The sequence below is a fragment of the Pocillopora verrucosa genome, chromosome 14 (assembly GCF_036669915.1).
Source record: "Pocillopora verrucosa isolate sample1 chromosome 14, ASM3666991v2, whole genome shotgun sequence".
Taxonomy (NCBI): domain Eukaryota; kingdom Metazoa; phylum Cnidaria; class Anthozoa; order Scleractinia; family Pocilloporidae; genus Pocillopora; species Pocillopora verrucosa.
Genome location: NC_089325.1, coordinates 6,293,357 through 6,318,297, shown reverse-complemented (window position 1 = coordinate 6,318,297; position 24,941 = coordinate 6,293,357). Strand labels below are relative to the sequence as shown.

Genomic DNA, 24,941 nt, shown 5'->3' with positions numbered 1-24,941 from the left:
CATACTTGCGTAACGGCCGAAAGATTCAGCAACTCTTTTTTTTGGGTTTTGTTTCAGCGATTTCAAGAATAATTTTCCCTCCATCATCGCGGAAATGTCCTGCATTTTTAGCGGTTTCCATGAAGACTACTCTAAACAGAGAAAGGTAATTAGGTTTTTAAGTGTCCGCGCGCGTGCCGTTCGATCTCCGTGTATGTATAATCTTTTGCTCGCGAATCAAAACAAATCTAGTCTTAGATCTCTGTCAAAAAAATGAGAAAGTATTTTCTTTTACTAGAACATTATAATTGGACACAACAGAGTTTAGGCGTGCGGTAGTTAAAGCACGGGTAAATTAACTTAAAAAAAGATATAATTTTTAATGCGTTGAAAACAGTGGGACTTATTTATATCCTGTGGGGTGATAACAAAATATTTGGAAAAGCTCAACTCACTAGGAGACTTCTGAATTGACAATAGATCTCTAAAAGAATGATCAAGAATATTTTAATCTTCGTAGATTGTGGTTTTGGGACAATTTGTGGTCAAAAGCGAGCCAGTTAATCGTCGTGATTAGGAGATTGTTTATATGGAGAGTATTTTCACGTCAGTAGAAGAAAACTTTGCACTGTCGTCTAAACTACCTGCGGCTTGATTCAAATCCTAATTGAAACGAACGTGTAAACGCACAAGGCCAAACCGTTAATTAAAGTTTGTTATTGTGTTATCAGCTAGAATCACGTTGGAAGGAAAAAAGAGGTGAAAACGAGCGACGCACTTTACGAATAACTTTTGGGAACACTCTCCTGGTACATCTGTCACCATTATACCTTAAGCTCTTCACTGGGATTTCATCTTGTTTCACTCGCATGGTTACAAAATATCGAATCCTGATTTGGCAGATGTTTTTATTTTGCACCTTTTGAAAGGAATTACTGCTGAAAGTATTCATATATGAGAAAAAGCTATAGAATGACTCAATTAAGTGGAGTAATTACCGACACAGCTTGTGAACTTGGTTAATCTACCCGAACCCGTCTTTCTTTTTTATCTTTTTCTTTTTTAAGCGTGCTATCCTAGGACTTGTAAAAAAGGCTGTAGCTATGAAAACGTGATAGTTTTGTTTTGTGTTGTTTCCTTGAAAAGTCTTATGCCTGCCAAAACGACAGGTATCATTGTACTTTTAATAAATGATAGGATCGGTTATTTAGTTCAAAGTTTATAAACGCCAACTCAATTAAACTCAGAACAGATAGTGGATTTTTATTACTAGTGACTCGAGCGATGCGCACACCTTGCTCATTAGATTAAATTGTTTTTTTGTGAATAGCCCAAAAGAATAAACCAAAAATTAGACTAACTCGGAATTTTAAATGAAGTTTTCACCTTGCAAAACTTGATCACAATGATCCAACGCACGGAAAATCATCACAACCTGAGCATCTAAAAGTTTATTCACGTGCAGAAAAAAAATTGACGAGGAAGGCAAAATCTATCTTTTTCATTCCATATTTTGACGGGCATTTTTAAGTTTGTCCTGTCGGCGAAAAAAACAAAGAAAGTAAACAACGGAAATTTGGCTCTCAGTAGTGGCTATCTAGCGTTTAGCAGGTGAAAATAGGTCGGTTGTTTGTGAAGAAAGCTGGTCGCTCGAGCTCATGACAATTTGTACATTACGTTCTGTGAGTACAAACTCTACTAGCTTAATGATTTTGGCGTACTCGGTGAACAATGAAAGGTGCCTAAATTAGTCATTCAATAAACTACTTAATGCAGTTTTATCAAGAATTTCACCATTTTGCCTCACCAAAACAAGAAAGGGAAGCGATATTAATATTTTACTAAGTGGCGATGAGACTAAATTCACAAATACTTGCTGAATTAAAACTTTATCATATCTTTTCGAAGGTGGGTTGAAAAAACTTGTGAAATTCCAAGCTATCCCTCCAAAACCTGTCTCGACTTTACTGTGATAAGAGCTTGGTGCAAATTTTTGAATGGATTGTAAATCTGTGAAGAAACGAATTTTAAGTATCTTTTATGATCAAGTTTATTTCAACGAAAACTGCCTGAAAAATTAATGAAGAGAAGTTGAAGATGATAAAGAGACAAAGCTGGTAAATAACCAAAGTAAGAACTTAGCCGGAGAAATTAATCGATCAAGGAAAGAAATTTGCTTTCCCAACCCACGAAGGATAACAGTCAAAATTTATAATTGAAGCACACACTGCCGAATATCAATTTTGAGATCATTGAAGAAATTAAGCTTGAAAACACTGAACAATTTTTGTTTTTGAATTTATGTCGCAACGAATAAATGCAGCAAATGTCAGATAAAATAATCAAGGTATTGAAGACAAGAACGATTAATTTTCATCACATTTTCTCCCGAAAAGAATAACCTTACTTATTAAGCGTTAGAAAACAACTTACAAATTCTGTAATGAGATTTCGACTGTCATGATTTGAACCAAATTGTTATCCGACAGTTAAAATTTCACAACTTTCATCATAAATACCACAGTGGGGCAAATTATCTCAGTTTCTAGAACATTAAGGCAAAGCAATGTTCAGTCGAACTGGAATCACGTTAAGTTACCAAAAAATAATATTCAATTTTATAAATTTCAGTAAAGCATTTAGTATGCGCGCAATGTTAGCCATGAAAAGCTGTCTGATATGAGTTTTGACTTTTTTTAAAAAGATTTTCCGTTGACCTCTGTATTTAGGCAATATCAATTCGAAGTACTCGCAAGGAGGAGAAAGTAAATTCCCTTAGACACTTGAGAAAAGGAGTGATAGTGACAAATACATTTTCGAAATATTAGTCACTGCAATAAGATTCATTGAACAGAACAGGAGCCGCTTGTTTTGTCGAAGAAACAACGGTTATTTTTAAATGAAGAGCCTTGAAAGACAAAGTTTAGTTGCGAAGAGAGAATAATTTTTATCAAATATTACGCAGTGACAGGGAAAAAGCGAAACTGTTCTTTGATATCGAATAGAAAAATAAACATTGCTCTAACGCAAAAGCTACTGAAAACATAACACAATAGCTGATTTCATGTACCTCGAACAAACAAGATATGAAAACAGGAAGGGATCGGAAGGAAGGAAGGAAGGAAGGACTGAGCAATCACATATAAAGGAAGCACGTAAGTAAATAAAAATTATGTAGAAAGTGAGAAGGAGATGGACTCAGGGAAGCGGTGGTGAAAACTTGGCAAGTAATTTTTTTTATAGCAAGTAGCGTACTGACAGTTCAGCCATTGTTTCGCCACTTTTAAAAGGTTTAATTCTAGATCAAACATACTTTGCTATCGGTTTCTTGTCTAGTTGTACAGCTACGGGACTTCGTTTACGTCTTGCGGAGTGAAGAAGAGTCTTCGTTTTTTTCTTCCTTCAATATGTCTTTGTTAACCGAAGTTTAGCTGAGATTTAAGATTCGAAATAACTGCGGTGGATTTTCGAAGCTTCTCCGATTGAAAATGGTAAATCATTGTGAACTCAAACAAATATGCTTATCTGTTAAGTTGATGAATCGATACTAAGTACTGTTTCTTCCGGGGTTCGAGGTGTTGAAGAAATCCTTTCAAAGAAAACTTGGAAAATAAAAAAACGATAGAATTTAATCAGGTATGTGAACTATTCGGCACCATTTCGTGCGTCTTTGTGTTCGAGATTGATGGATACGTGATTCACAACTTCATAAGAGCTTCGTTCTTCGCAGTGGGGAGCCAAAACACTTCAAGGAACCTGTCATGAGGGACTTTATTCCACGTGTGAGAAGTAATCAGCAGATCAAAAGTCGAGAAGTCAAATTAGCAGCATCAATGTGTACCTGTAAGGAGGAATTGTATTCAATATGTTTCTGACCATTAAAACGCCTGTACAATGAACACAAGCTTTTATTTAATGATGCAGTCTTGAATACATCGTTTTAAAGGTTTTCTATAGAAAATCCAACTCGATTGGCTGCAGAATGAACAAAGTATGGTTAGTCGCCTAGACGAAGAGAATACGCTTCTGGAAAGAAGTCGTCTTATTTTCGGCTCAATGCACAATAATAAATATCTTAGTGTGAGTTTTGCGGTAGATTACAAACGTAACCAAATTTCTTTGTTCATTGATATTGTTTTCTTCTAGGCGCAAACGGAAAGAAACATTGACATGGACAGTCCTGATTTACTGTTTCATTCAACCGACAAATTATTTTCTATTCTTTTGTTCGTTGTTTTGTACCGAAAGGCGGCACAGATCAGAAACGTGTTTTTTGTTTTGGCCACAAAAAGGTTAGTAACACGCGATGTGCTTTTTGTTGGTTACACAGCATTATTACCGGATAGAAAGGATGACAAAACTAACGAATTACGAGTACTTCAAAAATGGCTTTACACGTGCCGCAGACATAAACTAGCCATTCGTGTACAGAATAAAAATAGATTCAAATCGTCCTAGTTGGAGCGCTATTTTTTTAAAACTTCAGAAGAAAGCCATTTAAAATCCGCGTGGAGAGATACCACGGGGTTTAAATCGAGTTCAGGGTGACTTTTAAAATTTAAAAAGATAACAGCACGATGCTTTTACTGGAATCTCAAAATTGCAAAGCTTTAAAATGCTGAAAAAGATGTTCAAATTTAAATACCAAATATTGACCTTGGAAAATGTGTGGAAATTTTGAGCAAGTTGTTTGCCCAGGAGCCGTAAAGTAAATATTGTTGAAAGGAACAGCTATAGTAAGTATCACGGTCGACATTTCGGCCCAAATAAGCCGATCAATGCCTGTTCATCGATATTTTCCAGTGATTAACAGGGCAATAATGACGCCAAAACACAGGTAATGTTAAATTGGGTGACTGCAAACAAGAATTATGCCGAGGTGAGAAATAATTTCGTTTCATTAGGAGCCTCATTGGCCACTGACCTTTTGCACTGCACGCGGTTAAGTAATTAGCGGGGACCGCTGAGACAATGCTAGCACACACTTGCTCTTAGCCCTGTGCCAAGTCTTTGAAATTCTTTCAACAAGCCATCTGCCTTGATTTGCTGGTGCCTTCGATTCGCTGGCAAACAAAACAAGGTATTCCAGTTGAGTAAATCACCAGTCTAGAACAGAATAGGGGCATGATGTGCTCGGTTTGTTTACGAAGTGCTCTACCTGCACCTGACATCTGCCGTTCGTCAAGAACAACCTGTGCAGATTTTCCAGAACACGTTGTGCAGAACGTTACCTTCATAGATGACCTTGATCTCTATTTTTAATTGATTTGTTTATCAACTGATTTATTTTTAACCCTCTTGGGCCGATCATATTTTTCCATACAAACAAAAACCTGCGTATTTTGTCTTGCTTACCAGCGAGAATCAGCGAACAAGTTACACAAAAGACCACTAACTCTTTTATCACAATAAATTATCTAACTGATCTACACCGGCTGTCTTAAGTACTGGGGAGCTTGATCACATACTTTCCAATGAAATTGTTTGGCTGAAGTTCTGTCTGTTCACCGTCAACCTTTTAATGACTCAGTTAAAGTTGAGCGGGCCCCCCAATTTTTGTTTATCGGCTAAAATAACTTTAATCCGAAAGCTACCAAATGCACTCGTGGGATTAGGGTATTTAACATAACTACATAACATGTACACAATTCTTGTTATTTTTTTATTCGATTTAGTTATGAGTTACACCATTGGAGTATTTTCAAATCTGTTCAACGTGCACATCATGGAGACATATTTACCCTTTTGACGTTTCTGAAAGAATAATTAAGTACAGAATAGATTTACACTGAAGAAGGTTATTCCGGTGTCGTGTTCAATCCGGAACGTTTAGGTACCGCGTCCGTTTTACTGTTAAGATACCAGTAAAAAAATTGGCTACGACTCTGGAGATTTTGAATCTGGAGTTTAACTTGAAGTGAGAACTTTGTAACCGAACTTATAATCCAAAACATTGTGGTGTAAATAATTTTTTTATGAATTCGAATGTTACCTAGACTTCTTGTTTTTTTTCTTTACTTCATAAGATGGTCTACTTCTAGTTACAGAAATCATCTTACAAAACCTTTCCCATTTTTCTGGTTGCTTGGAAACCCCTCAATATTACTTTAAGTGTCTTTTACGAAGAATGGGAACAGCCTTAGGGCCTTGGAAAAATTTCAAGTTATTTCGTCACATGTTGAACCAAAACAATTGTTGAGACAGTTGAATCAGTTTTAAACTCTACGTTATAGGACGCCAATCGAGCTAAAGAAGAACCGAGTAAGGACAGTTTCGGCGAGTAATTTCACCGCATTCACCAATGTGTAAAAGCAGTTGAGAATCGGAATGCCTCGTAGTGAAAACTTCTACGGATCCAAATACCATACACAGTGACAGGTCTGGTATCATTTTCCGGATTTGTTTTGCCAATTACACACATTTGATGGCAGTCCAGTCTAGCCATGCGAATCCGGTGATTTACAATGCAATAGAATTAACACAGCCACCTTCTTTTTTACCTCGCGGCTGTAATTCTTAAGTTTAAAAACATACTTTTTTTTAATGACCACAACACGTGTTCATGAATTTTAGTGATTTGTTTTCGTCGGAATGGCAATAACTTGAGAGAACGTTTGGAGCATACCAAAATTTTTAACACTGAAAAAAAAAATCCTCTAGCTATGTGGTCTCAGAACCTCGAGACGTAGAAGACATGCCGGCCATTGGTTAGTTTACTGAATCCCGCCGGATTTGGAACCCCGATTTCAGCCCCCTTAGGTACGTCTCTTGAAAGTCCCGCCGGGGTCGAAGGATTTTGGTTGTGTCACGTGATGCCCCCCTAAGACTCTGTAGTATATAATGATTCCCCCTCAATGGCAGTTTCTGTCCCCCCTTTAACCTCTGTTAACGACGGCTGATAGTCGTAATCGGCTGATGCTCTAGTCCCACCCTCCTCCTCTTATGAAGAGGTAGGTCGCCGGTCTATAAGAAATTGCTGTTCCTCAGTTGGAAACCTCAGTCAGATAATAGTTTGTCGTGGTTAGTAAGGGCCGTGAAGGCAAAATGGAGCACGGATATTGTAGAGAAAGAGCAGTGAAACACGAAGTTTATATAGAGAACAAAACCGTGAAACAACGACAAAAACAGCACTAGAGCAAAATAAAATCTAAGTGAACATTTCCAAGTTGCAGGAAAACCTCAACTTTTACGCATGACTTCTTGGTTGGATGTAAGTTAACCCGTTGAGAGGAACGCAAAAATGGTTGCGTTGACAGCACCTCAGGATTTATACGGTACCCCGCGCCTCGTAATTCCCCTCCTCAGTTCTTAGATAGCTCCCAGGACCTCTCAGCTGTCTTGGTCTCAGGGCACTTCTCTATCTCTCGCCCGCCCGCTATGTTTTTATAGCGGCTTTTTTTACTTGGGGCATGCGCTAATTTAACCAAAATCCAAAATGGCCGAATTGGTGAGTGGCTTTCCTATTCAATTTTTTAGAACTTTTATTCTAATTTTTATTTTCTTGGAACGTTCGCACTAGTTTTAGACTGTTGCAGAAAGTTTCATATGTTTTTGAATAAGTGTCATGAAGTTAAGTTTCCGTGAACTCCCTTGATCTAATCCCTATTTCCAGTATGTGTCAAGAAAATTTTTTTCGCTGTGTCATGTGCTTCGGTGAAAGTTGTAAATGTTGTGTTTTAAATAGATAAGCTAATCCTCAATAGTAAATCCCGACAAGGGAGTCTATAAAAATGATGCAAGGGGTAAGTTTCTAAAGAAACTGTGGTGCTGCGTCGTTAGGGGAGTATAACAGGGTAATTTAGTATTATCAACTGAGTTGATAACGTAAATTGGCCACCGTAAAGAGTTTCAAAGCTGAAGTTTCGAGCGTTAGCCCTTCGTCAGAGCGAATGAAAAAGCGAATGATGCTCTTATTGTTGCGTTCAAGGACATATCAAGCACACATGGTCTGTGGACTTTTGATAAACTTGCATGCGATGCATACAGCTTAAAATGGGTTTTCATGGCAATAGCTTTTCTGCCTGCTTGACTCCCAAGAATGACTGCTCTGTTTTCAGTTGAAGGATTCACTCTTATTTTATCATACTCTCTCCATTGTTTAGTCTGCTCTGCCTGGCAAAGTCCAACCCATCACCGAAGTGAGTTCCTTGGTCAATAGCTATGGTGTACCAGATCAAATGAGAACAGGGTATGAGTACTTGTAGCTCTCTGCTTATCTTTATTTTACAATCTTCAAGGCAGCATTAACAAGTTGAAATGAAGAAAAAAGGTGAATCTATAGTAGTAAAGTTTAGCCATTAGAGGGTCTGGAAAAGAATCATTGACCTCTAAGAGATCAGACCACCTTGTAACAACTCAGTGAAACCCATGCAAGTGCATGTTATATATTGATTTTGTTGTCCAATGTTAACTGTAATTAGATCCTGTATTAAGCAGACACCTTGGTCTGTTTTGTGGTTGTGGAGAATCACAACTTGCTTTGAAGAGACCTGTTCAGATGGTGTGCTGTGAATCAAAATTTTAAGAGGCATTTTCATCAAAAACCTACCATTGGGGCATTATTTAGCCCTTAAGTCAATTTTCTAGAAGTTCTTTCCTTGAGAATCTTTTTTTTTTAATTTTCATTTCTGATGTATTAATTACATACTTTGTATTTTCAAGGTTCTCGAATGTTAAGAGTGGATTGATCACAAGCCATCCTTTAGAGGGTTCTGAGAAATATGTAAGTCAGTTGAAGATTTTGTAGAAAACCATTGAATGATCATAATGATTAGAGATGTTTGTAGAGTTTAAACCTTGGTGCACTTTTCAGAATAGATTAAATAGTAAGTTTATACAGCTCATCTAATAAAAGTTTTTTTGCAACATTTCCAGTCAGCCATTTACAGGAAATAACTCTTTCATTATATAGGGGTTGAGTTGGCCTTATGTTTTAATCCCAGTTTCTTCATGCTATGGAGATCGGAACAAGTTCCATTGTTTTGTATGCCCCTCAAGTTGGGTGCAGACACTCTAATCTTTCAAACTTTGGAGAGGCACTGCACAATGTGTGGACATGTTGAGATTGCTCAAGCCTTACATCCTCACTCCAATTAGTATAGGTAATCACATGATTTTGAGTGCAATTTGGAATAAATAGGCATGAATAAATTTTTCCCAGACTAACAAAATTGCACAAGCCTGAAGGGCAAGTGCAATTTGTGGTCTTTGAAAACATTAACAAGTGCTTATTTATTCTAAATTGAATGAGAAAAATCATGTGATTATGTATTAATAATATGCATGAAAAATTTTTAGATAGCTTATTATAATTATGCAGAGGTGAAGTGCATGCATCAAGTGCAAAAATAATCTATTCAAACACTGCAAGTGACATTGTGTGTTTGGTCAAAACAACCGAATATGATCAAAACAATAATATACAGTGATATTTCCACATCCTTAAGGCGCAAAAAAGTTCAAAGTCCAGCTAAACAGTTCAAGGAATTGTCGGTCTGGTTTGTTACTTCTTTGCACTGAATTAACCCCCTTTTTGAATTACCTGAAAACTGCATTTATCTTAACCAATCAGAACTGAGTAATTTTTTCATGTATGTTATTATCGACCAAGTACTTCGTTAAGGCTGGAAATAGCACTGTATTAGTAATGTACATTGTACACTGTAAGTTGTTTTAGTACTAGCATGGCTAATCCTCCACATTTCCATGAACTTAGACATACTTGAAGCTTTTTGTTCTTTTAATGTATTTTGAAAACGGCATAATGTGGTAAAATAAGTGTCGTGTTTTTATTTTGACTAGTTTCTTCAAAATCAAGAATTGCTTGACTTTAAGATGCTGAGAAATACACAAGGTCTGCAGGCCCCACTTAAACTACAGATGGAAAGAGCTGTTGCATCGAAGGTATCAAAGAAACATTTTGATTATTTGCTTGTCTAGTTGTTGATTCACAAAGGACATTACCTTTATTATAACTTTTCGTGTGAATCTAGTGACAAACACAATAGATTTTGCAGTGACATGGTAGTGATTTAATAATCTTGTTCACTGTGGAGAATGCTGTACCTGATTCTCATTGTATCACTCATACTCCTGTCAACACAGATCCAGCGATTGCCTTGCCTGCCTAGCTCAATGGTTGCATTAGACTCTCTTTTGGGTACGGATGAAAGTATTGGATTTGATGATTTCTTAAATGGTGAGATACAAAGTTCTCTTTCACCTCTTGTTAAGGAATTTTGAACCCCTACAGTATATGACATGTTGAATCTTTAAATTAGTGTTGCCTCACAGTTAGCTGCTGAATGGTACTATATTGTAAATTCTTGCAGCAACAATTTTTAATACACATAAAAGTGCAGGCAGAGACAGGTGACAAGAAATTACTGACAAAGCAAGTTAACACACAGACTTGTCTTTGAGATTGAGCAGTTTGAAAAATTGGAGTTTTGGAAAGTGTTTTTTTTTTGTTGGCAGAGAGTTGAAGTACATTTTACCCAGGAAAGGTCTAGTGTGTAGACTTGGCTTTACCTTAGAACTCACATGTCGAAATGCAAAGTTTTTAACTAAGGGTAAATGTTTGACTGTGTTTTGTGTTTGTTTATTTCCAGTTCAAGGTGATTCTGAGGTCATGTCAGATCCTCATCTCACAATGGAAGACAAACTTGGTCTTCATTGAATTCTCTTTCTACTTTATAAATGCCCTTTTCTTTATACAAGTATAACTTAGTACATGCTGTGTAGTTACCTGTGAAGTTTATTTTGCTGTGAACAAGTTGCTGTAAAGTCACTCAAAGCTTTTAATACACTGGCTAGTTTATTTCAGTAAAAACAATGTTTGACCCTCAAACTCCTGAGATCCAAGAATTATTTTCCTGATTGACTGCAATATATTTCCTTGCAAATGAAACAAAATATTCCATTTCATATTAATATAACACCCTTTAGCTGATAAGCTTGTCTGTTCTTATAACTGGTTTGCAAGATAATGTCATGGGAGCACAATGAGAAGTTAAGAGAATCACTTTGGGAAGCTGAAGGGTTTAATGAGAAATGCAGTTGTGTAGGAGAAGCTGATCATTTGTGAAGGAATTGTCTGTCATGGTGAAAATGAAATAAAACTACATTTACAAATGTCAACAATGTTTTTAATGTCAGCGACAAATATATCAGTTCAATTATGTCTTTGCTTGAATAATTTAAAGAGGGATTTCCCCTCCCACTATCTTTCTTGCTAAGTACTTTGTATGGGACAAATATAGTGAATGTTGTTGTTCAATGGTTCATTGAATGTGGCAATGCGTGTAAAAATAATCATGTTACAGTTGCTTGTATTGTTAAATGTATTTGAAATACAAGACTTCTGATACCTGGGACTTCATGGCAACACTAGAAAATCTTTCCTTATCTAGATTTAGCCTCCTTCCCAATCTCAAGGGTTGTCATGCATTATGCACAGTGGAAAGTGTGGGGGGCCCTAACAGTATCCCTCAAAATGTCCACCTAAAAAGGCTAACCCAAGTGACAAAAAAAAAAAAGACAAAAAAGACAAAAAAACCAAAATCCTAACTAAGCTGAGTGTTAACTAAGAAAATTGACGATAAAATATATGTATATCGAGGTATGGATGCTTGTGGAAAGTTTGGGGAGCTTGAGAGAAGCATAGGAGTAACTCTAGCTTCTTGAGCCAACTTTACAGTAATAACCATTATTCAGGCAATGGAATTCACAACAAACACTAGCACCATTTACAACGCAAGAGTTGAAGTGAAAAGGAGTCCTAAAATACATTAAGCACCCCAAGGTACAAGAACATATATAGATAAAGCTTTGAATGTAAAAAACTATATCAATTTTTCTATAAATACAAACAAATGAATGCATGTATGCTTTCATGTCAATAATAATATTTTCTTATGTACATAGGAACAGAGGTAAGTACCAATGCATGCTTGAATAAAGGAATCTCTTTCATCAATCATTCATAATTTTGTTAACTTTGTAATTACGTTAGAAACCTTTCCCTTTGAATACATCACAAGAATTGGAAGAATAGCTACCATAATATGATTACTATTTATAGTTAATACGATAAGGAACAATGGAGTACTAAGTAAATACACTTAAGACATAATTTTACAAATTACTAGTAAAGTTAGAAACCATTCCTTTCAAAATAAATTACAAGAATTGGAAAAGTAATTAATTTACTCTAAACAGCTATTATCACAGTATAATTATTATTAATGGTGATGAAGTACAATGAAGTACGATGAAGTAATATAATTATAATACTATGTAAGTAATCTTCATGAGTAATTTTATAAATTGCTTGTAGGAAAGTGATGCAATGTGACTCTATGAGACAGCTCTTGTTTTCAATTCTTTCATATGCCCCATGTTCAAGAGTGTTGAAAGGTGTGCTCTTGTGTGCCACTTCAGCTAATAAAAGGGGTATTCTCATCATCCTGCAATATAAAATTGCATAAAAATTGAAATAAAATGTGGACAGTTTTGGACTGTAAACATAATGTAGTGCAATCTGTGTGTAGTTCTGGACACAGTTGGTCAAAGTACTGTTCACTTGTCTCTAATTAAAATTAACCTTTTCATTCCCAAAGATAAGCATTTCATTTCTCCCAACAGTATCACCCCTGAATCATACATTAAGGTCACGAGAATAAAGAAAATGATCATAAACTCAAAAAGCTCTTGATTGTTAGACAAATTCTCGTTTTAAGCACAATAGGACAAGTAAAGAGAGTGGTAAGGAGAACTTGCTTACTGATGTTAGGGTGTAAAGAGTTCATTATTAACTGGAGATATTTTATCTTACACATTCATAAAAAGTTATCATATGCCAAGGTTAGTAGTGGGTTTGAAAAATTAATTTACCTAGGCTTTGCACTGACCTGATTTTGCAGGTCTTGAAGAGCAATGAGATGCTGTTAAAGTATAGGAAAATTGATAATGCAGTTGTTAAATTGACACATAAAAAATAAGGTGATCAAGACACAATGTTGAATGCCATGTAGTTTTAGTTTCTCTACATTTGGAAGAGTTAGATATGCTCTACTATACTGAAGAAATGTAAAATGGTTTCCATGTTTACATAGCCTGATGGAAACACGCAGGAGGTTGGGAGAACACAAGATAAGCGTAGGAAACCACAACACGAAGTGGAGTGGTTTCCAGCTTATCAAGTGTTCTCCCAACCTACCAAGTGTTTACATCAGGCTATGTAAACACGGAAACCATTTTACATTTCTTTTATAAAATAACTAATGAAAGAGGAACGAAAACTGTGTTTACATATGCTTATGTAAAATGGTTTTATGGCCAATCATAGCGTGCGTACTATTTGAATTATTTTATAAAGTTGTACGATGAAGACATTTACAATAACGTAATTTTGACCCTAAAGCTATTTTAATTGCAATTCCAATTGACTTCCTCCTGATCATTTTAACATGAATAACTATGCATTAATTCAGGAATATTAATAAAAAAAATAAAGAAACTTGTAAATACATGTAATTAAGGAGATAACTGGCATACCAGGGAGGTAAATCCGAATTTTCTCACATACAAACAATGACTTTTTTCTAGAACAACAGACTTATGGGGCAAGTGGTTGTTGCCAAGTAGAGCTGCTACAGTGTTGCACTGAGGTAAGATCCCACAATTAGGGTAAAATATGCTTATAAGAAAGCTGTACAGCTACAGGACTCACACTACATACTGGAACTCCAGAGATAAACATGTCATTTTAAAGCCTATGAGGAGCAAGTGCTATTTAACTAATGGTATAGTTTCGATTGGTTTCCAGCATATATTTTGATGAGATATTTAAGTGCTCAGTAATAGTTTTAAATCAGAAAAAAAATTAGGCTCATTCATTTAATTTGTTGAACTGTAACACAGAAAAGTCTCAGGCTGGTCAGTAGATAATATTAGTAACAGTCAGTCAGATGTCTGTGTGTCATGTTCTTTTTTGTCCTGTGAAAGTAAAACAGAAATAACCACTCAACGGTTGAAATAATAGCTCCTTAAAGAATCAGTTGTCAGCCGCCCTCCACGAGAATCTGCCTGCTGTGACAGCTTTGTGAAAAGGGGCTTTGCATGTACTGCTGTCACAAAAATTCTAGTGTCACTTATTGCATTGCTGCTACCATTGCACAATGCAATTCAAACAATTTTGAATTTGTGGAAAGGGGGAAAATGTTGCCAAAACAAAAAAGTATTGCAATATGAAGAAAACTGTTGTTGCAGCTTGTCCATACAGAATGTAGCTTTGTGTGTTATGACCTTTCAATAAAATGTGACTTCCTATCCTGAAATTTGAGCCTCTATTTGGTTATAAGCAGATATATAAAAGGAGTACAAGTCCATACAGCAAGGCAGTTTTAAGATTCAAATTATGAAGAAAGGTAAATAAATTACTACAATTTTAATTTAGCATTCCCTTTTGAAAAAGTTGTAAAAATGTATTTACAGTACTGACAAAGACTGCTGCTTAATAAGTAGTGTTCATTACTGTGAAGATCCCTCAAATTATATTTGTTTCTTTGTCAGCAGTTCAAACATGTAATTTTCATATATTTACAGTCATTTACTACAGAAACTGTATATGCAGTAACCAAAAAATAAAACCTCCTGAGGGCAAACAAAAAACAAATTATTGTTATATTAATTACCTCTATGGAATGAGCACCATTAAGAGCCATGTTTCCAGATGTTTTAGTGCATCTTCCAAAGCAGTTTGAGAGCTTGGAATAGTCAAACAACAAGGCTGGGTCTATTCTTTCAGCATCATGTTTTTCTACAATTGAAAAGTAACATAGCTTGGTAAGGGATGAGTGCACCAAAAATTAAAGAAAGTTTGAAGAAAGATAGAGATAAAAAACAGAAAAATAAAAACAAACTTACATGAAAGGAAGGGAGGAGGACAGGAAGAAGAGATACAGATATGTAAAAACCTCAGAAAATATTAATCAAAATGAAGCCCTTAAACTCTCAAGATCAGATTCTTCATTCTCCCTTCTAGATGCTACACATTTTGTTGTTAATCAGTAAAGATAACTTTGTTGTTGATCAAGATAACAACTTCTACCTGATACGTTGGAGTATTCTCATGATCTGTTTGCAGGATTAAGTATGGATATTATGGGGAGAAGATACATGTAAAGGGTTAAGCAGTCAAAGTTACAGTAAAGACACTCTTCACCAGACAAATCTATCTACAGCCATTTTGACAAGTAACTCCAGAAAAAAAATTAATACAAAAAATAATTAAATTGGAAAATAAAAGTGAGAGCCAAAAGATTTTATGGAAGCTAGGATCCTCTATTTTAAAAAAAGATCATTATATAATTTTGTTGACTTTTCAGTTTTAGCAGGCACAATCTCCCACAATCACTCACTAAATATATAACTGGCAAGGTATCCAATGATGTATGTGATAACAAATCCTATGACACCATACCAAAAGAATGAAATCTCGTACACAGAACTAGGTTGTATCCTGAAAAGAAAAAGTCAGTCACAGTAAGTGTGTACTAAAACAGTGGATGGCACAGAAGACAAGCTCTGATGGGCTACTCAAACTTTGATTATCTTTTTCTATTCACCTACAAGCAATGCATGTGTGATTTTTGCATGAAAATATTTAACCATTGCAGGAATAAATGAGTTAAAATCATCTTTTTGTGCTATGTTATCTCACTGTTTTCATATAAACTAAAACAACTCTTCACCTCAGTGTCTGAAGCTAGCAGTGGATATTTACCTCACAGTTTTGTAGCTCAGAAATATACACCACTAGTCACCTCCACTTTGTCACACAGTTGTTAATTATTATGTGATGTGGAAAATAAAGGAGGAATTTGGCTCGCAGAAAAAAATATGCTTGCTCTCTTGCTCAAGGTTCCATTACAGTAACTATGTTATTATAGAAATCATGCACCATCTTCCACAAGTTATTTTTCCAAGATCATTACAATGAACACCATACCGACAATTTGTTCTAAATGGTAACATAACATAGAAGTTCGCTCCTGTTTATAAGTTACCTTTGGGCTGGTTCTACATATGACATATTAACATTAGTGAAATTGCTTGGACAACCAGATATAGACATAGGCTGAGTAGGGTACTCAGGTGGGTGAACCAGAGCTCCTATGCTAATCCAGGTGACTGTCCAAAATCCAGCCACTACTCCGATCCATACACCCTAAATGTAACAACAACAACATCAAATCTTTACCCTTTATCCCCAAGGGATGACTGGCATCTAATTTCTCCCTACAAAATCACTACTGAGTCAAACATTAAGGTTACAAGACTAAGGAAAATGATCACCAACTGAAGAAGCTTTTGATTGTTAAAAAAATTCTCCTTGTCAGTACCAAAGCAACTGTTTAGAGAATAACATGGAGAATATACAGACTGATGTTGGGGTGGAAAGGGTTCATTTCAAGTAAATGTACAAAGGATAAACTTAATGGAACTGTGAGGTCAGAAATCTTTGTATTTAATCAAAGCAAAGAACTTCTCAACTGGTTGGTACCATTTTAGATTGGGAGTTCTGCAAAATCTTGTAATGCAAAGTAAATCATAAATTAATGGATTAATTTTTAAAGTCTTTGGGGGAGTGAGGTTAGAAAAATGTGTGCCACAAGACTTGCTTAACTGGGATGTGTTGCTGTAAACACCTTACATAAACAGAGCAGGGAGCAGGGAGCAGGGAGCAGGGAGCAGGGAGCAGGGGGCAGGGGGCAGTGGGCAGGGGGCAGGGGGCAGGGGGCAGGGGGCAGGGGGCAGGGGGCAGGGGGCAGAGGGAAGGGGGCAGGGGGCAGGGGGCAGGGGGCAGGGGGCAGGGGGCAGGGGGCAGGGAGCAGGGAGCATGGAGCATTACCTTGGCATTGGCATGGGTCGTCAATATACCAAGAGAAAATAGGGCCAACATTGGCCCACCTGTGGTTCCAAACATTGTTGCGCTCATCTGTAAAAATTAATAACTTGATATTGATTTTGGTAAGCACATTAGGAGGACAATAATTGTCTTATGGTCACTGATAAGAAATAAGTTAAACATGCAACATTGTCAAAGGTTTGAATGCCACTTCTATGTTCTTTTTATCTGTCAGAATTGGACTAAGGTGTGTCACCTACATATTTTCAAGCAATCACAACTTGGCATAACTTAGCATCTTTAGAATATAATGCTACCTTACTTAGAGAAGACAAAGCACCAGATTTGTGAGAGTGGAAATTGAAATAATCTATTTATAGTGTGAACCATCAAATGAACATTTTTTTTGATGAACATTTGTTACACATGTGTGTAAACAACACTGACCTGTAATATCATTCCCAATTTTGAAACCAGAAATGCCAGCCCAAGTGAAATGAGGCCATATACGAATACTATAAATTAAAAGAAGCAGAAAAGGAATAATTCAGATTCAGTATTGTTCTCTAATTGCACAGAAACAAGATTTGTGCATTATGGCTTAATTTTTGTGGATTTATCCACAACTCTTAAACTTCTATGAGTGACCAAGACATAACATCTCCTCACAATATCAATGTGATATCAAACAGACAAGTGACGAGAATGAAGAAAAACATCAGTCATGGCATCATCACTTGATCCAATACCAAACTCTCTTAACTAACATCATAACAATTGTATAGCAGACAGTAAGGAGAATTACTTATTGCAACTTGGGCATGAAAGGGTTTAACTTAAATTAAAAATAGTCCAAAAAAATGTTCTTCATCCTCATCCAACTTTATGCCATCTTGATCTGTCTCTATTGAATTGTTGTTATACTTTTTTCATCCAATCTTATAAAACTGAATTATTTGTTTTGCATTTTCTACAAAGTTTGTGGAAATTTTGATCATTATGAAAAAAAAAAAAATAATAATAAAATAAAAAACTAAACAATGAAAATTGTTACCAAGCAATTTGGACACAAGAGTTTCTCTCTCAGTTGGAATATGCTGAACAACCAAGGGAGCAAAGTCCTCCACTGTTACTGCTGCCAGAGCATTAAGACCAGATGCTACAGTGCTGAACAAAAAAATTTATGCTGGATTGTGCTGTTTAACAAATTCTTGGCCAGATATGCACAAATATCTCAATCTCCTAACTTTGCTGGAAATAGATAACACTAAATTTTATTGAAAAATTATGTTCTCATGCCTTCCCTTTTTCATTTTCCAATAAAATTTCTTGGTGTGGGTATGAATAGAAGTAGATACCTCTTGGATGTACTGAAATCAGACATGACCCTATCTCTGTCTTTTATTATTAAAGGAACACAAAACTGTAAACATTTCATCTAATGCAGGGTAAGTACTGAATAATACCTGAGAGTCCCACAGAACAGCGAGGCAACAAAGACTCCAGGAATACCGTGGAACTTTCCCAGAACTTCAACCACAAAATATGGCAAAATCTAGAGAAGACAGTGCAAAAGATCAAAAGATATGTTAAACCCTTTACATTGTAACATCTGTATGCACATTCTCCATACTGCATGTTCTCTATAAATTTCCTAAGGTGCCGAAAAGGAGAATTCCTTAAATATCAAGGGCTTATTCATTTATTCTGTCCACACTCCAAAGTCAGAATATTCTGTTTGCAAGCCAATGACTTTTTTTTTTGCAGATCAATAATTAAGAGCCACTAGTTTACCTCATCATCTTTGGATATTTCCCCAATACTACGAGGATCACAGGATGCATAGTATGCATAAATCACCAATCCTGTTAGGACTGTTATTGTTGTGCTGAATATGTTCAGAGGAAGATTCAACCAAACAGCCCTATGGAAAGATATGAACAAATTATCTTCTATAAATAATTCTTTACCTGTTATGTGTTGGCAATCTACTTAATACATAATATAAAGTTCAATCAGATGATTCTTAAAAAGAAAATAACTGTTCACAAGTAAAAGAAATAAATCATGTTTGGAATATTGTATAAACTGACAAGGTCATTTTGGACAATACTAGTTTTATGGTTGCAAGATTAGTTTAGTGTGTCCATGGTTAAAAATATAAAAACAGGATTTTCCTGAGAAAGCTGTAATAAATCTCATTTGGACTTGAGAATATTGCACATGTACTAAAATGAACCTTAAATGTGCACTGCAATTAAACTAACACCATTATAGGAAAAAGAAAAATTTCAGTAATTTCTTTTTGTTGTAACTTAAGGGAATTGTAGTTTGCCTGTCAAGGTCATTTCTTTACTTCTACTATTGAAAATAAGTATCAGAATGTTACCGGTATATACCTCTGAGCAGACTTAAAGGACTTTGAGGTCAGAAATCTTTGGACAGCTGTCTGGTTGGTTGCATAGACAGGTAGCATTTGGAATACACCACCTATTAGAAAAACCCACAATGTGGTTCTGTGTGTAGGATCTATGGAAAAACTGTAAAGAGAGATGATTTTTAGTTGTACTGAAACCATTATTTCTCTTTGCTTTGTTATTACAAGATCAATGAAATTGATAGTACTGTAATAGTGATAATAATCATGATTTTTTTCAACAAACTTACTCAAACTCAAGTCTGTGCCCCTTGTAAGCAATATCAAAAACTTTGCTCAGACTTCCAACCTTTATCGTTCCTACTATAATAATTGTTGTCAGCCCAACTAACATGACTATGCCTTGAAACACATCTGTCCATATTACAGCTTTCATGCCACCCTAAGGACAGTGACAGTAATAAACATTACAACATCATTAGTGCAAGCCTTTATACAAGCATCTTGTGACATGGGGTGTACACAATGTGTGATCCCTCATGCTTTTATTACAACTGTAGGCTGTGATAGTAATGGTAGCAAATTGACTGGTAGTCTAAACAAGATGCCACAAAAAAAAAGGTTGTCTTTCGTATTTTTAAATTTCAGCTGGTTTTTGAACAAATAGACACAATCTGTATGAAACCACAAAAAAAAATTTATTAAATACTATCATGTTTGTTTTGATTACCACCAATGTTACTATCATGTTTGTTTGGATTACCACAAATGTATCTCTGGTGGACTTGATGTGTTCCAAATGGGTCTTGATGTGCCACATAAAAGTAAGTTTCTTGTATGTGTATATTAAGTAACTACACTCTTTTGAGACCGTACATGGTGTCCCCTGAGTGTAATTTACTGCAATTCTCAGCTCTTTTGAGTCCCTGCAAGATTCTTTGACCCATTAACTCCCAAGATCTAACAGTTAATTCTCCTCTCTAGCTACCACACATCTCCTTGTAATCGAGTGATGAGAATTTGGTGTTAGATCAAGATAACAACTTCTACATAATAACTTTGAGTATTCTCATTACCTGTTTGCTGGACAATGTATGGATATTTTAGGGAGAAGTTACATGCTCCACACCTCTGAGAGTTTAGGAGTTAAATCAAATGTTTTGCTAGAAGTAGATGTTTTGAAATGCTTTTTTTCAAAGCTTAGTTAAAGAATTGCAAGAGGCTTACACATAGATCTGTTTATGTTAATTGTCAATGTTCCCAGCAATAAAATGATTCTTCACAAACATAACCAAATAACTAAAAAAGGACTTACTACTGTGGTGTAGAAAGTGCAGACAAGACCAGTTACAACCGTTGAAAGCCACAGTGGGAAACCTGTCACTAAATAATACAAAATACCACAGATATTAACTGGATGATCAGTGAATTACAATATTTATCTGAAATAAACCACTCTATATTCTACACATATAAATATTTTCAGTTGGCATATCAAATACTTTTTTACCTGATTCTAAGGTCAGTGATGGTCCATATAATACAATAGCAGTATACAAAACCTGAAAAAAAAAATTTTTTGAAATAAGATTCATAATTTAGAAAACTGCGCTCATTTGACCAACAATAATGAAAGGAAAATAGCATGACATGGGTGATGACAAATGAATGAAATGGCCTTTAATACAAGCATGTGGGATGCACAAGTTAACTTAAGTTTGTGTCTGTGGGGTCCTACGACAAAATCTTTCATAAGGAACCAACACTGGTTGCAACATTTTAAATGAGAAATTATAACAACTGTGATACAGATTTCACAAACTAATTATTATGCACAGTGATGTATACACTAAAGAAATGATATTATAATTTAAATTCATATGACACTTTCCACATTGCTCATCCTTTCAGTATACAAGACTTGTGCGTCCTAACTATGACCTATTTATTCTCCAAGGAGTTCTCTGTGGCTCACTGGTCAAGCATTGACCCTGTCACTCCCAAGATCACCTCAGCAATTCTCCCTACTGTCTGCCATACAATTCTTAAAATGCCAATTTGGAGAATTTAGTATTGGATCAAGTATCCCCTCATTGACATATTTATTTACTCTTGTTGCGTGTCTGCTTGGTATGGTACTGATAATGTAAGGAGATGCTCTGTCTTGATCACTCATGAGGGTGAAAGGGTTACAGAGAAGAACCTGAAGGTCTGAGGTTGATTCCTTATGAGGACTCAGACTTTCTTTGTCCTGCACTTGAGACAACACAATAAATATTTTTCCTATTTAATCTTTGATTTGACATTACTAATACCATAACTTATTTAATAGCTAGCTAAGCTTGAACAGAGAGAAAAATGGATCCAGTAAATGCTAACTAGAAATTAATATTCACTTACCGTTTGTATAACAAACATTACAGATCCTAACATCCTCACACTAAAGGAGAATCTTCTTTCTAGATACTGAAAGAAAATGTTTTTACAAAGCACTCAGTCCCACGAGAATAAAGTCAGTTATATCTAAATTTCATTTTGTAAATGACTGCTTGTGCCACACTATCAAACAGATCTTGATGTCTGAGTATATTTTGACTAATGTTGTAATTAATTTTACTTTGGGTATAAGTTATTTATAAACAAGTTTTAAATTATATCATTACAGTTTTTTTGGCTAAAAGATGATTTATTTCAGATTTAGTGTGCACTGTTTTTCTAAAATGTTTTAATTTATAAGAGAACAATATTCAAACAACTGCACTGATTAAGTTATAAAACAATTGGTTCATACATCAGCTGTGCATTCATCAAGATATGATGCACTTGGAAAGTTTGGAGGGTGCTCAAGAAGCTAGAGATGCTGTAGGCTGTACCTCAAGCAACCCTGAAGCATCTTTCCTGCTGCACAAACTTCTGGGGTACTTCTTATTCCAATGAATGTACACTGATGTAAGAAACAATTGTCAATCAAATGGAGAGTGGAGATTTTAGGGAAGACTTAAAATGAAGGTGGGAAGAACTAATTCAAATACTAAAATTTATAAAGTTATAAATCCAAATTTAGTGCCAATCATGTTTCTAAGGTCACAAAATTAACTATAAGGAATTCTTAATTCATTTCCTGTCATTGGATCAGGCTGCTTTTCTGTAAGTGCGACAGTAACAATAATCGTACTGGAAATTAACTAAAGGGATTTCTGTTCACTAGTTGAACATTTTATTATTGACTCAAACTAAGTACGATTAACAAATTAAATTGAGCAAAAAATGACTGATCTCGAGCGAACTAATCTTGAACGACCTCGTATAAATTCGAACACGACTTCGAATAACCCTGAACGAATTACACAAAAATGAATTTTTTTTACAATTATATGGCAAACGAAACGAAAACAGACCTACAAATTATCGTACAAAACAAAAGACGTTACGTATGAAAAAAACCTACAATACGACGAAATGAATTGAAAAAAAAAGATTACGTAACGTTAAATAAGTACGATTCATAAATTAAATGTTCTTTTGTCCAATTTCTTCCAAGAGTTACACACACACACACACACTCACAAATCGTAAAGTTTTGCTATTTGACTTGTTCATAGTGGGTATAATTTGAAGTTTTCGAACAGTTGAATTAAACTGTAAATAATCCTTCCTTAGGATTCACTGGTTCGTGCGAATCAGTGCCATTAGTCAGCGACGGGCTGCATAAACAGGGGGAGATAGAAAAAAATATATTTAAACCTTTCAAACTGAGCTACCCCGGAACATACACACCGGCATAGAACTTCACACGAGAAAAGGTTAACCATGTTAAATTAATTTAAGACTGAATTGATGTTAAGTCATTTCACTTTTTCGATTCCATTCAATGATAAAAAAAAATGTGTACGAGAGAAAAGAACGCGAATGTTACTTGCTCATGACAGATGATTACACCAAGTAAACATTTGTTCACAATGAAAAACGATGAAAACTCTGTTTGTTCAACTGTTCGTGGTATTTGTATCATAACTGTGCGATTACTCCAATACATTTTAACTTGCACATTTGAATACTACACTTCACGCATTTCAATCGAGATAAACCGGAAATTTGGTACTAAGCGATCGGTGCTAATTCTGCAGCGGGATTCATTAATTCATGTCTGACAACCTACCTCGTAACTACTAGTCAAACGAAGGTTATAATACACAGGTAAGAAAACCAACGCCATGATTGGAACAGAAATAAAGTTCGTGAAGGAATTGATCCAGTACTGAAAGCCATACGTGTAAACTTCGGCTGGATTTCCTAGGATCGCGATTGACGAAACAAAGGAAGCAAGGACGGAGATGGCAACCGGAATACTAGCCATACTTCGCCCAGCCATGAGATATTCGTTGTTATTCTGCTGTGCTCCACCCGCCCTAGAATAGAATATTCCAATACCCATAGATGCCAGCAAAGTCAGAGAAAATACAACAAAATCCGCCACGGTAAAATGTGCGTGAATCGCCATAGCGGGGAAAATTGTTGTAAACTGTGTTTTTCTCCGAAATTGAGCCTCCTGATATTGAAACCAGCGACAAAGCTTAGATTAATTACTTTATGTAAGATCACGTTTGGGATAAATTCAATATGGCTTCCAAACTGAGCATTTCTGCAGTGAACGAGCTTTATTACAGAGATTTTATCCGTACGTTTGGCAATGTTATCGAGGAGACAAAAATTTGTGCAGCAGCTGTATGTGGTAGGAGGCCTTTTAGGTCATTTGACAACTTCGTGGAGGTGATGTGCCAGTTTATCGACGAGCTTCCCAAAGATGGAAGAGCCGGCATATTGCGTAACCATCCTGATCTTGCCGATCGTTTAGAATCACTTACCCCCGAATCCCAAAGAGAACAAACACACGCTGGTATCACAACGCTAACAAAAGAGGAGATTCAAGAGTTAAAACATTATAACCAGCTCTATAGTAATAAGTTTGGATTTCCATTTGTGATTTGCGCTCGTTTAAACAATAAAGATGCAATTTTGAAAGGAATAAAATCGCGCTTGAATAATGACAGAGATCAAGAGCTAGAGTGCGGGATTGAAGAAGTGAAGAAGATCATGCAGCTGAGGATGAAAGATTTGGTTGAATGCGAGGACTCTAAATTGTGATAAAACTATGGAACTATAGACATATATCTGTTTGGAACATGGTAGGGAATAGCATACAGAGTTGTTTTTTTTTTCTATAAATCGGAGCACAGTATATTTCGTCACTCTTGGAACAATCCATCCCTCATTTTTTATTAAGTGATGCAGGTTAAAAAGGTGGTAGCCATGAGGCTGATGTGGACCTACAATTAACTGATAAAATGTAAAATAATAAACAAAATAATTTGTAAAGTCACCCTATGGTATTTGAATTCAGTATAAGTCAATAAAATGAGGTTCATTGACAAACAAAAGTTACAAACTAATCATTTCATGACTGTGTTAGAGGATGGTAATGCTGATTTATTTTCTAGGGCAACAAACCACGGATGCAGTTATAATTATACATTATCAGTCAATGAGGATTGCGGGGTTTCCTCTGACCAAAAGATCTGATGGCATGAGAAATGAAATAAAAAATCCTGAGAAAATGTACAAGGGTTTTAGTAATGAGCTGCTCTTAAACAGCCACACTTTGAGATCCTGAAG

General features: G+C 35.7%; 3 protein-coding genes across 5 annotated transcripts; 2 read left to right on the top strand and 1 right to left on the bottom strand.

Annotated features, from left to right (window-relative positions):
• Positions 1-4,804: 4,804 nt before the first annotated feature.
• On the top strand, positions 4,805-11,121 carry LOC131794797 (proteasome maturation protein). Of its 2 annotated transcripts, none has more exons than XM_066161145.1 (6): positions 4,805-4,858; positions 8,082-8,167; positions 8,641-8,701; positions 9,781-9,882; positions 10,084-10,177; positions 10,590-11,121. In XM_066161145.1, the coding sequence occupies exons 1-6, from the start codon at positions 4,820-4,822 to the stop codon at positions 10,655-10,657; spliced, it is 450 nt and encodes a 149-aa protein (XP_066017242.1). In that variant the 5' UTR covers positions 4,805-4,819; the 3' UTR covers positions 10,658-11,121. The 2 variants fall into 2 exon arrangements, with proteins under 2 accessions (XP_066017242.1, XP_058968334.2); XM_059112351.2 differs by lacking the exon at positions 4,805-4,858 and adding an exon at positions 7,390-7,426.
• LOC131794795 (sodium-coupled monocarboxylate transporter 1) lies at positions 11,105-23,794 on the bottom strand. Of its 2 annotated transcripts, XM_059112348.2 has the most exons (16): positions 23,428-23,794; positions 21,669-21,734; positions 20,779-20,830; positions 20,584-20,651; positions 19,559-19,710; positions 19,291-19,431; positions 18,686-18,815; positions 18,358-18,446; positions 17,946-18,058; positions 17,339-17,406; positions 16,895-16,981; positions 16,050-16,210; positions 15,402-15,502; positions 14,676-14,800; positions 12,891-12,923; positions 11,105-12,446 (listed from the first exon to the last, which is right to left on the bottom strand). In XM_059112348.2, exons 1-16 carry the CDS (start codon positions 23,767-23,769, stop codon positions 12,417-12,419), a joined length of 1,758 nt encoding a protein of 585 aa, XP_058968331.1. In that variant the 5' UTR covers positions 23,770-23,794; the 3' UTR covers positions 11,105-12,416. The 2 variants fall into 2 exon arrangements, with proteins under 2 accessions (XP_058968331.1, XP_058968332.1); XM_059112349.2 differs by lacking the exon at positions 12,891-12,923.
• An 89-nt stretch (positions 23,795-23,883) lies between these two features.
• LOC131794796 (2-oxo-4-hydroxy-4-carboxy-5-ureidoimidazoline decarboxylase) lies at positions 23,884-24,685 on the top strand. Its single transcript, XM_059112350.2, has one exon. It carries the CDS (start codon positions 23,889-23,891, stop codon positions 24,411-24,413), a length of 525 nt encoding a protein of 174 aa, XP_058968333.1. The 5' UTR covers positions 23,884-23,888; the 3' UTR covers positions 24,414-24,685.
• Positions 24,686-24,941: the final 256 nt, after the last annotated feature.

Coding starts and splice junctions, on each gene's coding strand:
- LOC131794797 (XM_066161145.1), top strand. CDS start 4,820: ATGTTAAATTGGGTGACTGCAAACAAGAATTATGCCGAG. Junction 4,859..8,081: donor CAAACAAGAATTATGCCGAG/GTGAGAAATAAT, acceptor TCCATTGTTTAG/TCTGCTCTGCCTGGCAAAGT. Junction 8,168..8,640: donor CCAGATCAAATGAGAACAGG/GTATGAGTACTT, acceptor TGTATTTTCAAG/GTTCTCGAATGTTAAGAGTG.
- LOC131794795 (XM_059112348.2), bottom strand. CDS start 23,769: ATGGCGATTCACGCACATTTTACCGTGGCGGATTTTGTTGTATTTTCT. Junction 16,982..17,338: donor AATTGGGAATGATATTACAG/GTCAGTGTTGTT, acceptor TAATTTTTACAG/ATGAGCGCAACAATGTTTGG. Junction 14,801..15,401: donor CCTTGCCAGTTATATATTTA/GTGAGTGATTGT, acceptor TTTCAATTGTAG/AAAAACATGATGCTGAAAGA.
- LOC131794796 (XM_059112350.2), top strand. CDS start 23,889: ATGGCTTCCAAACTGAGCATTTCTGCAGTGAACGAGCTTTATTACAGA.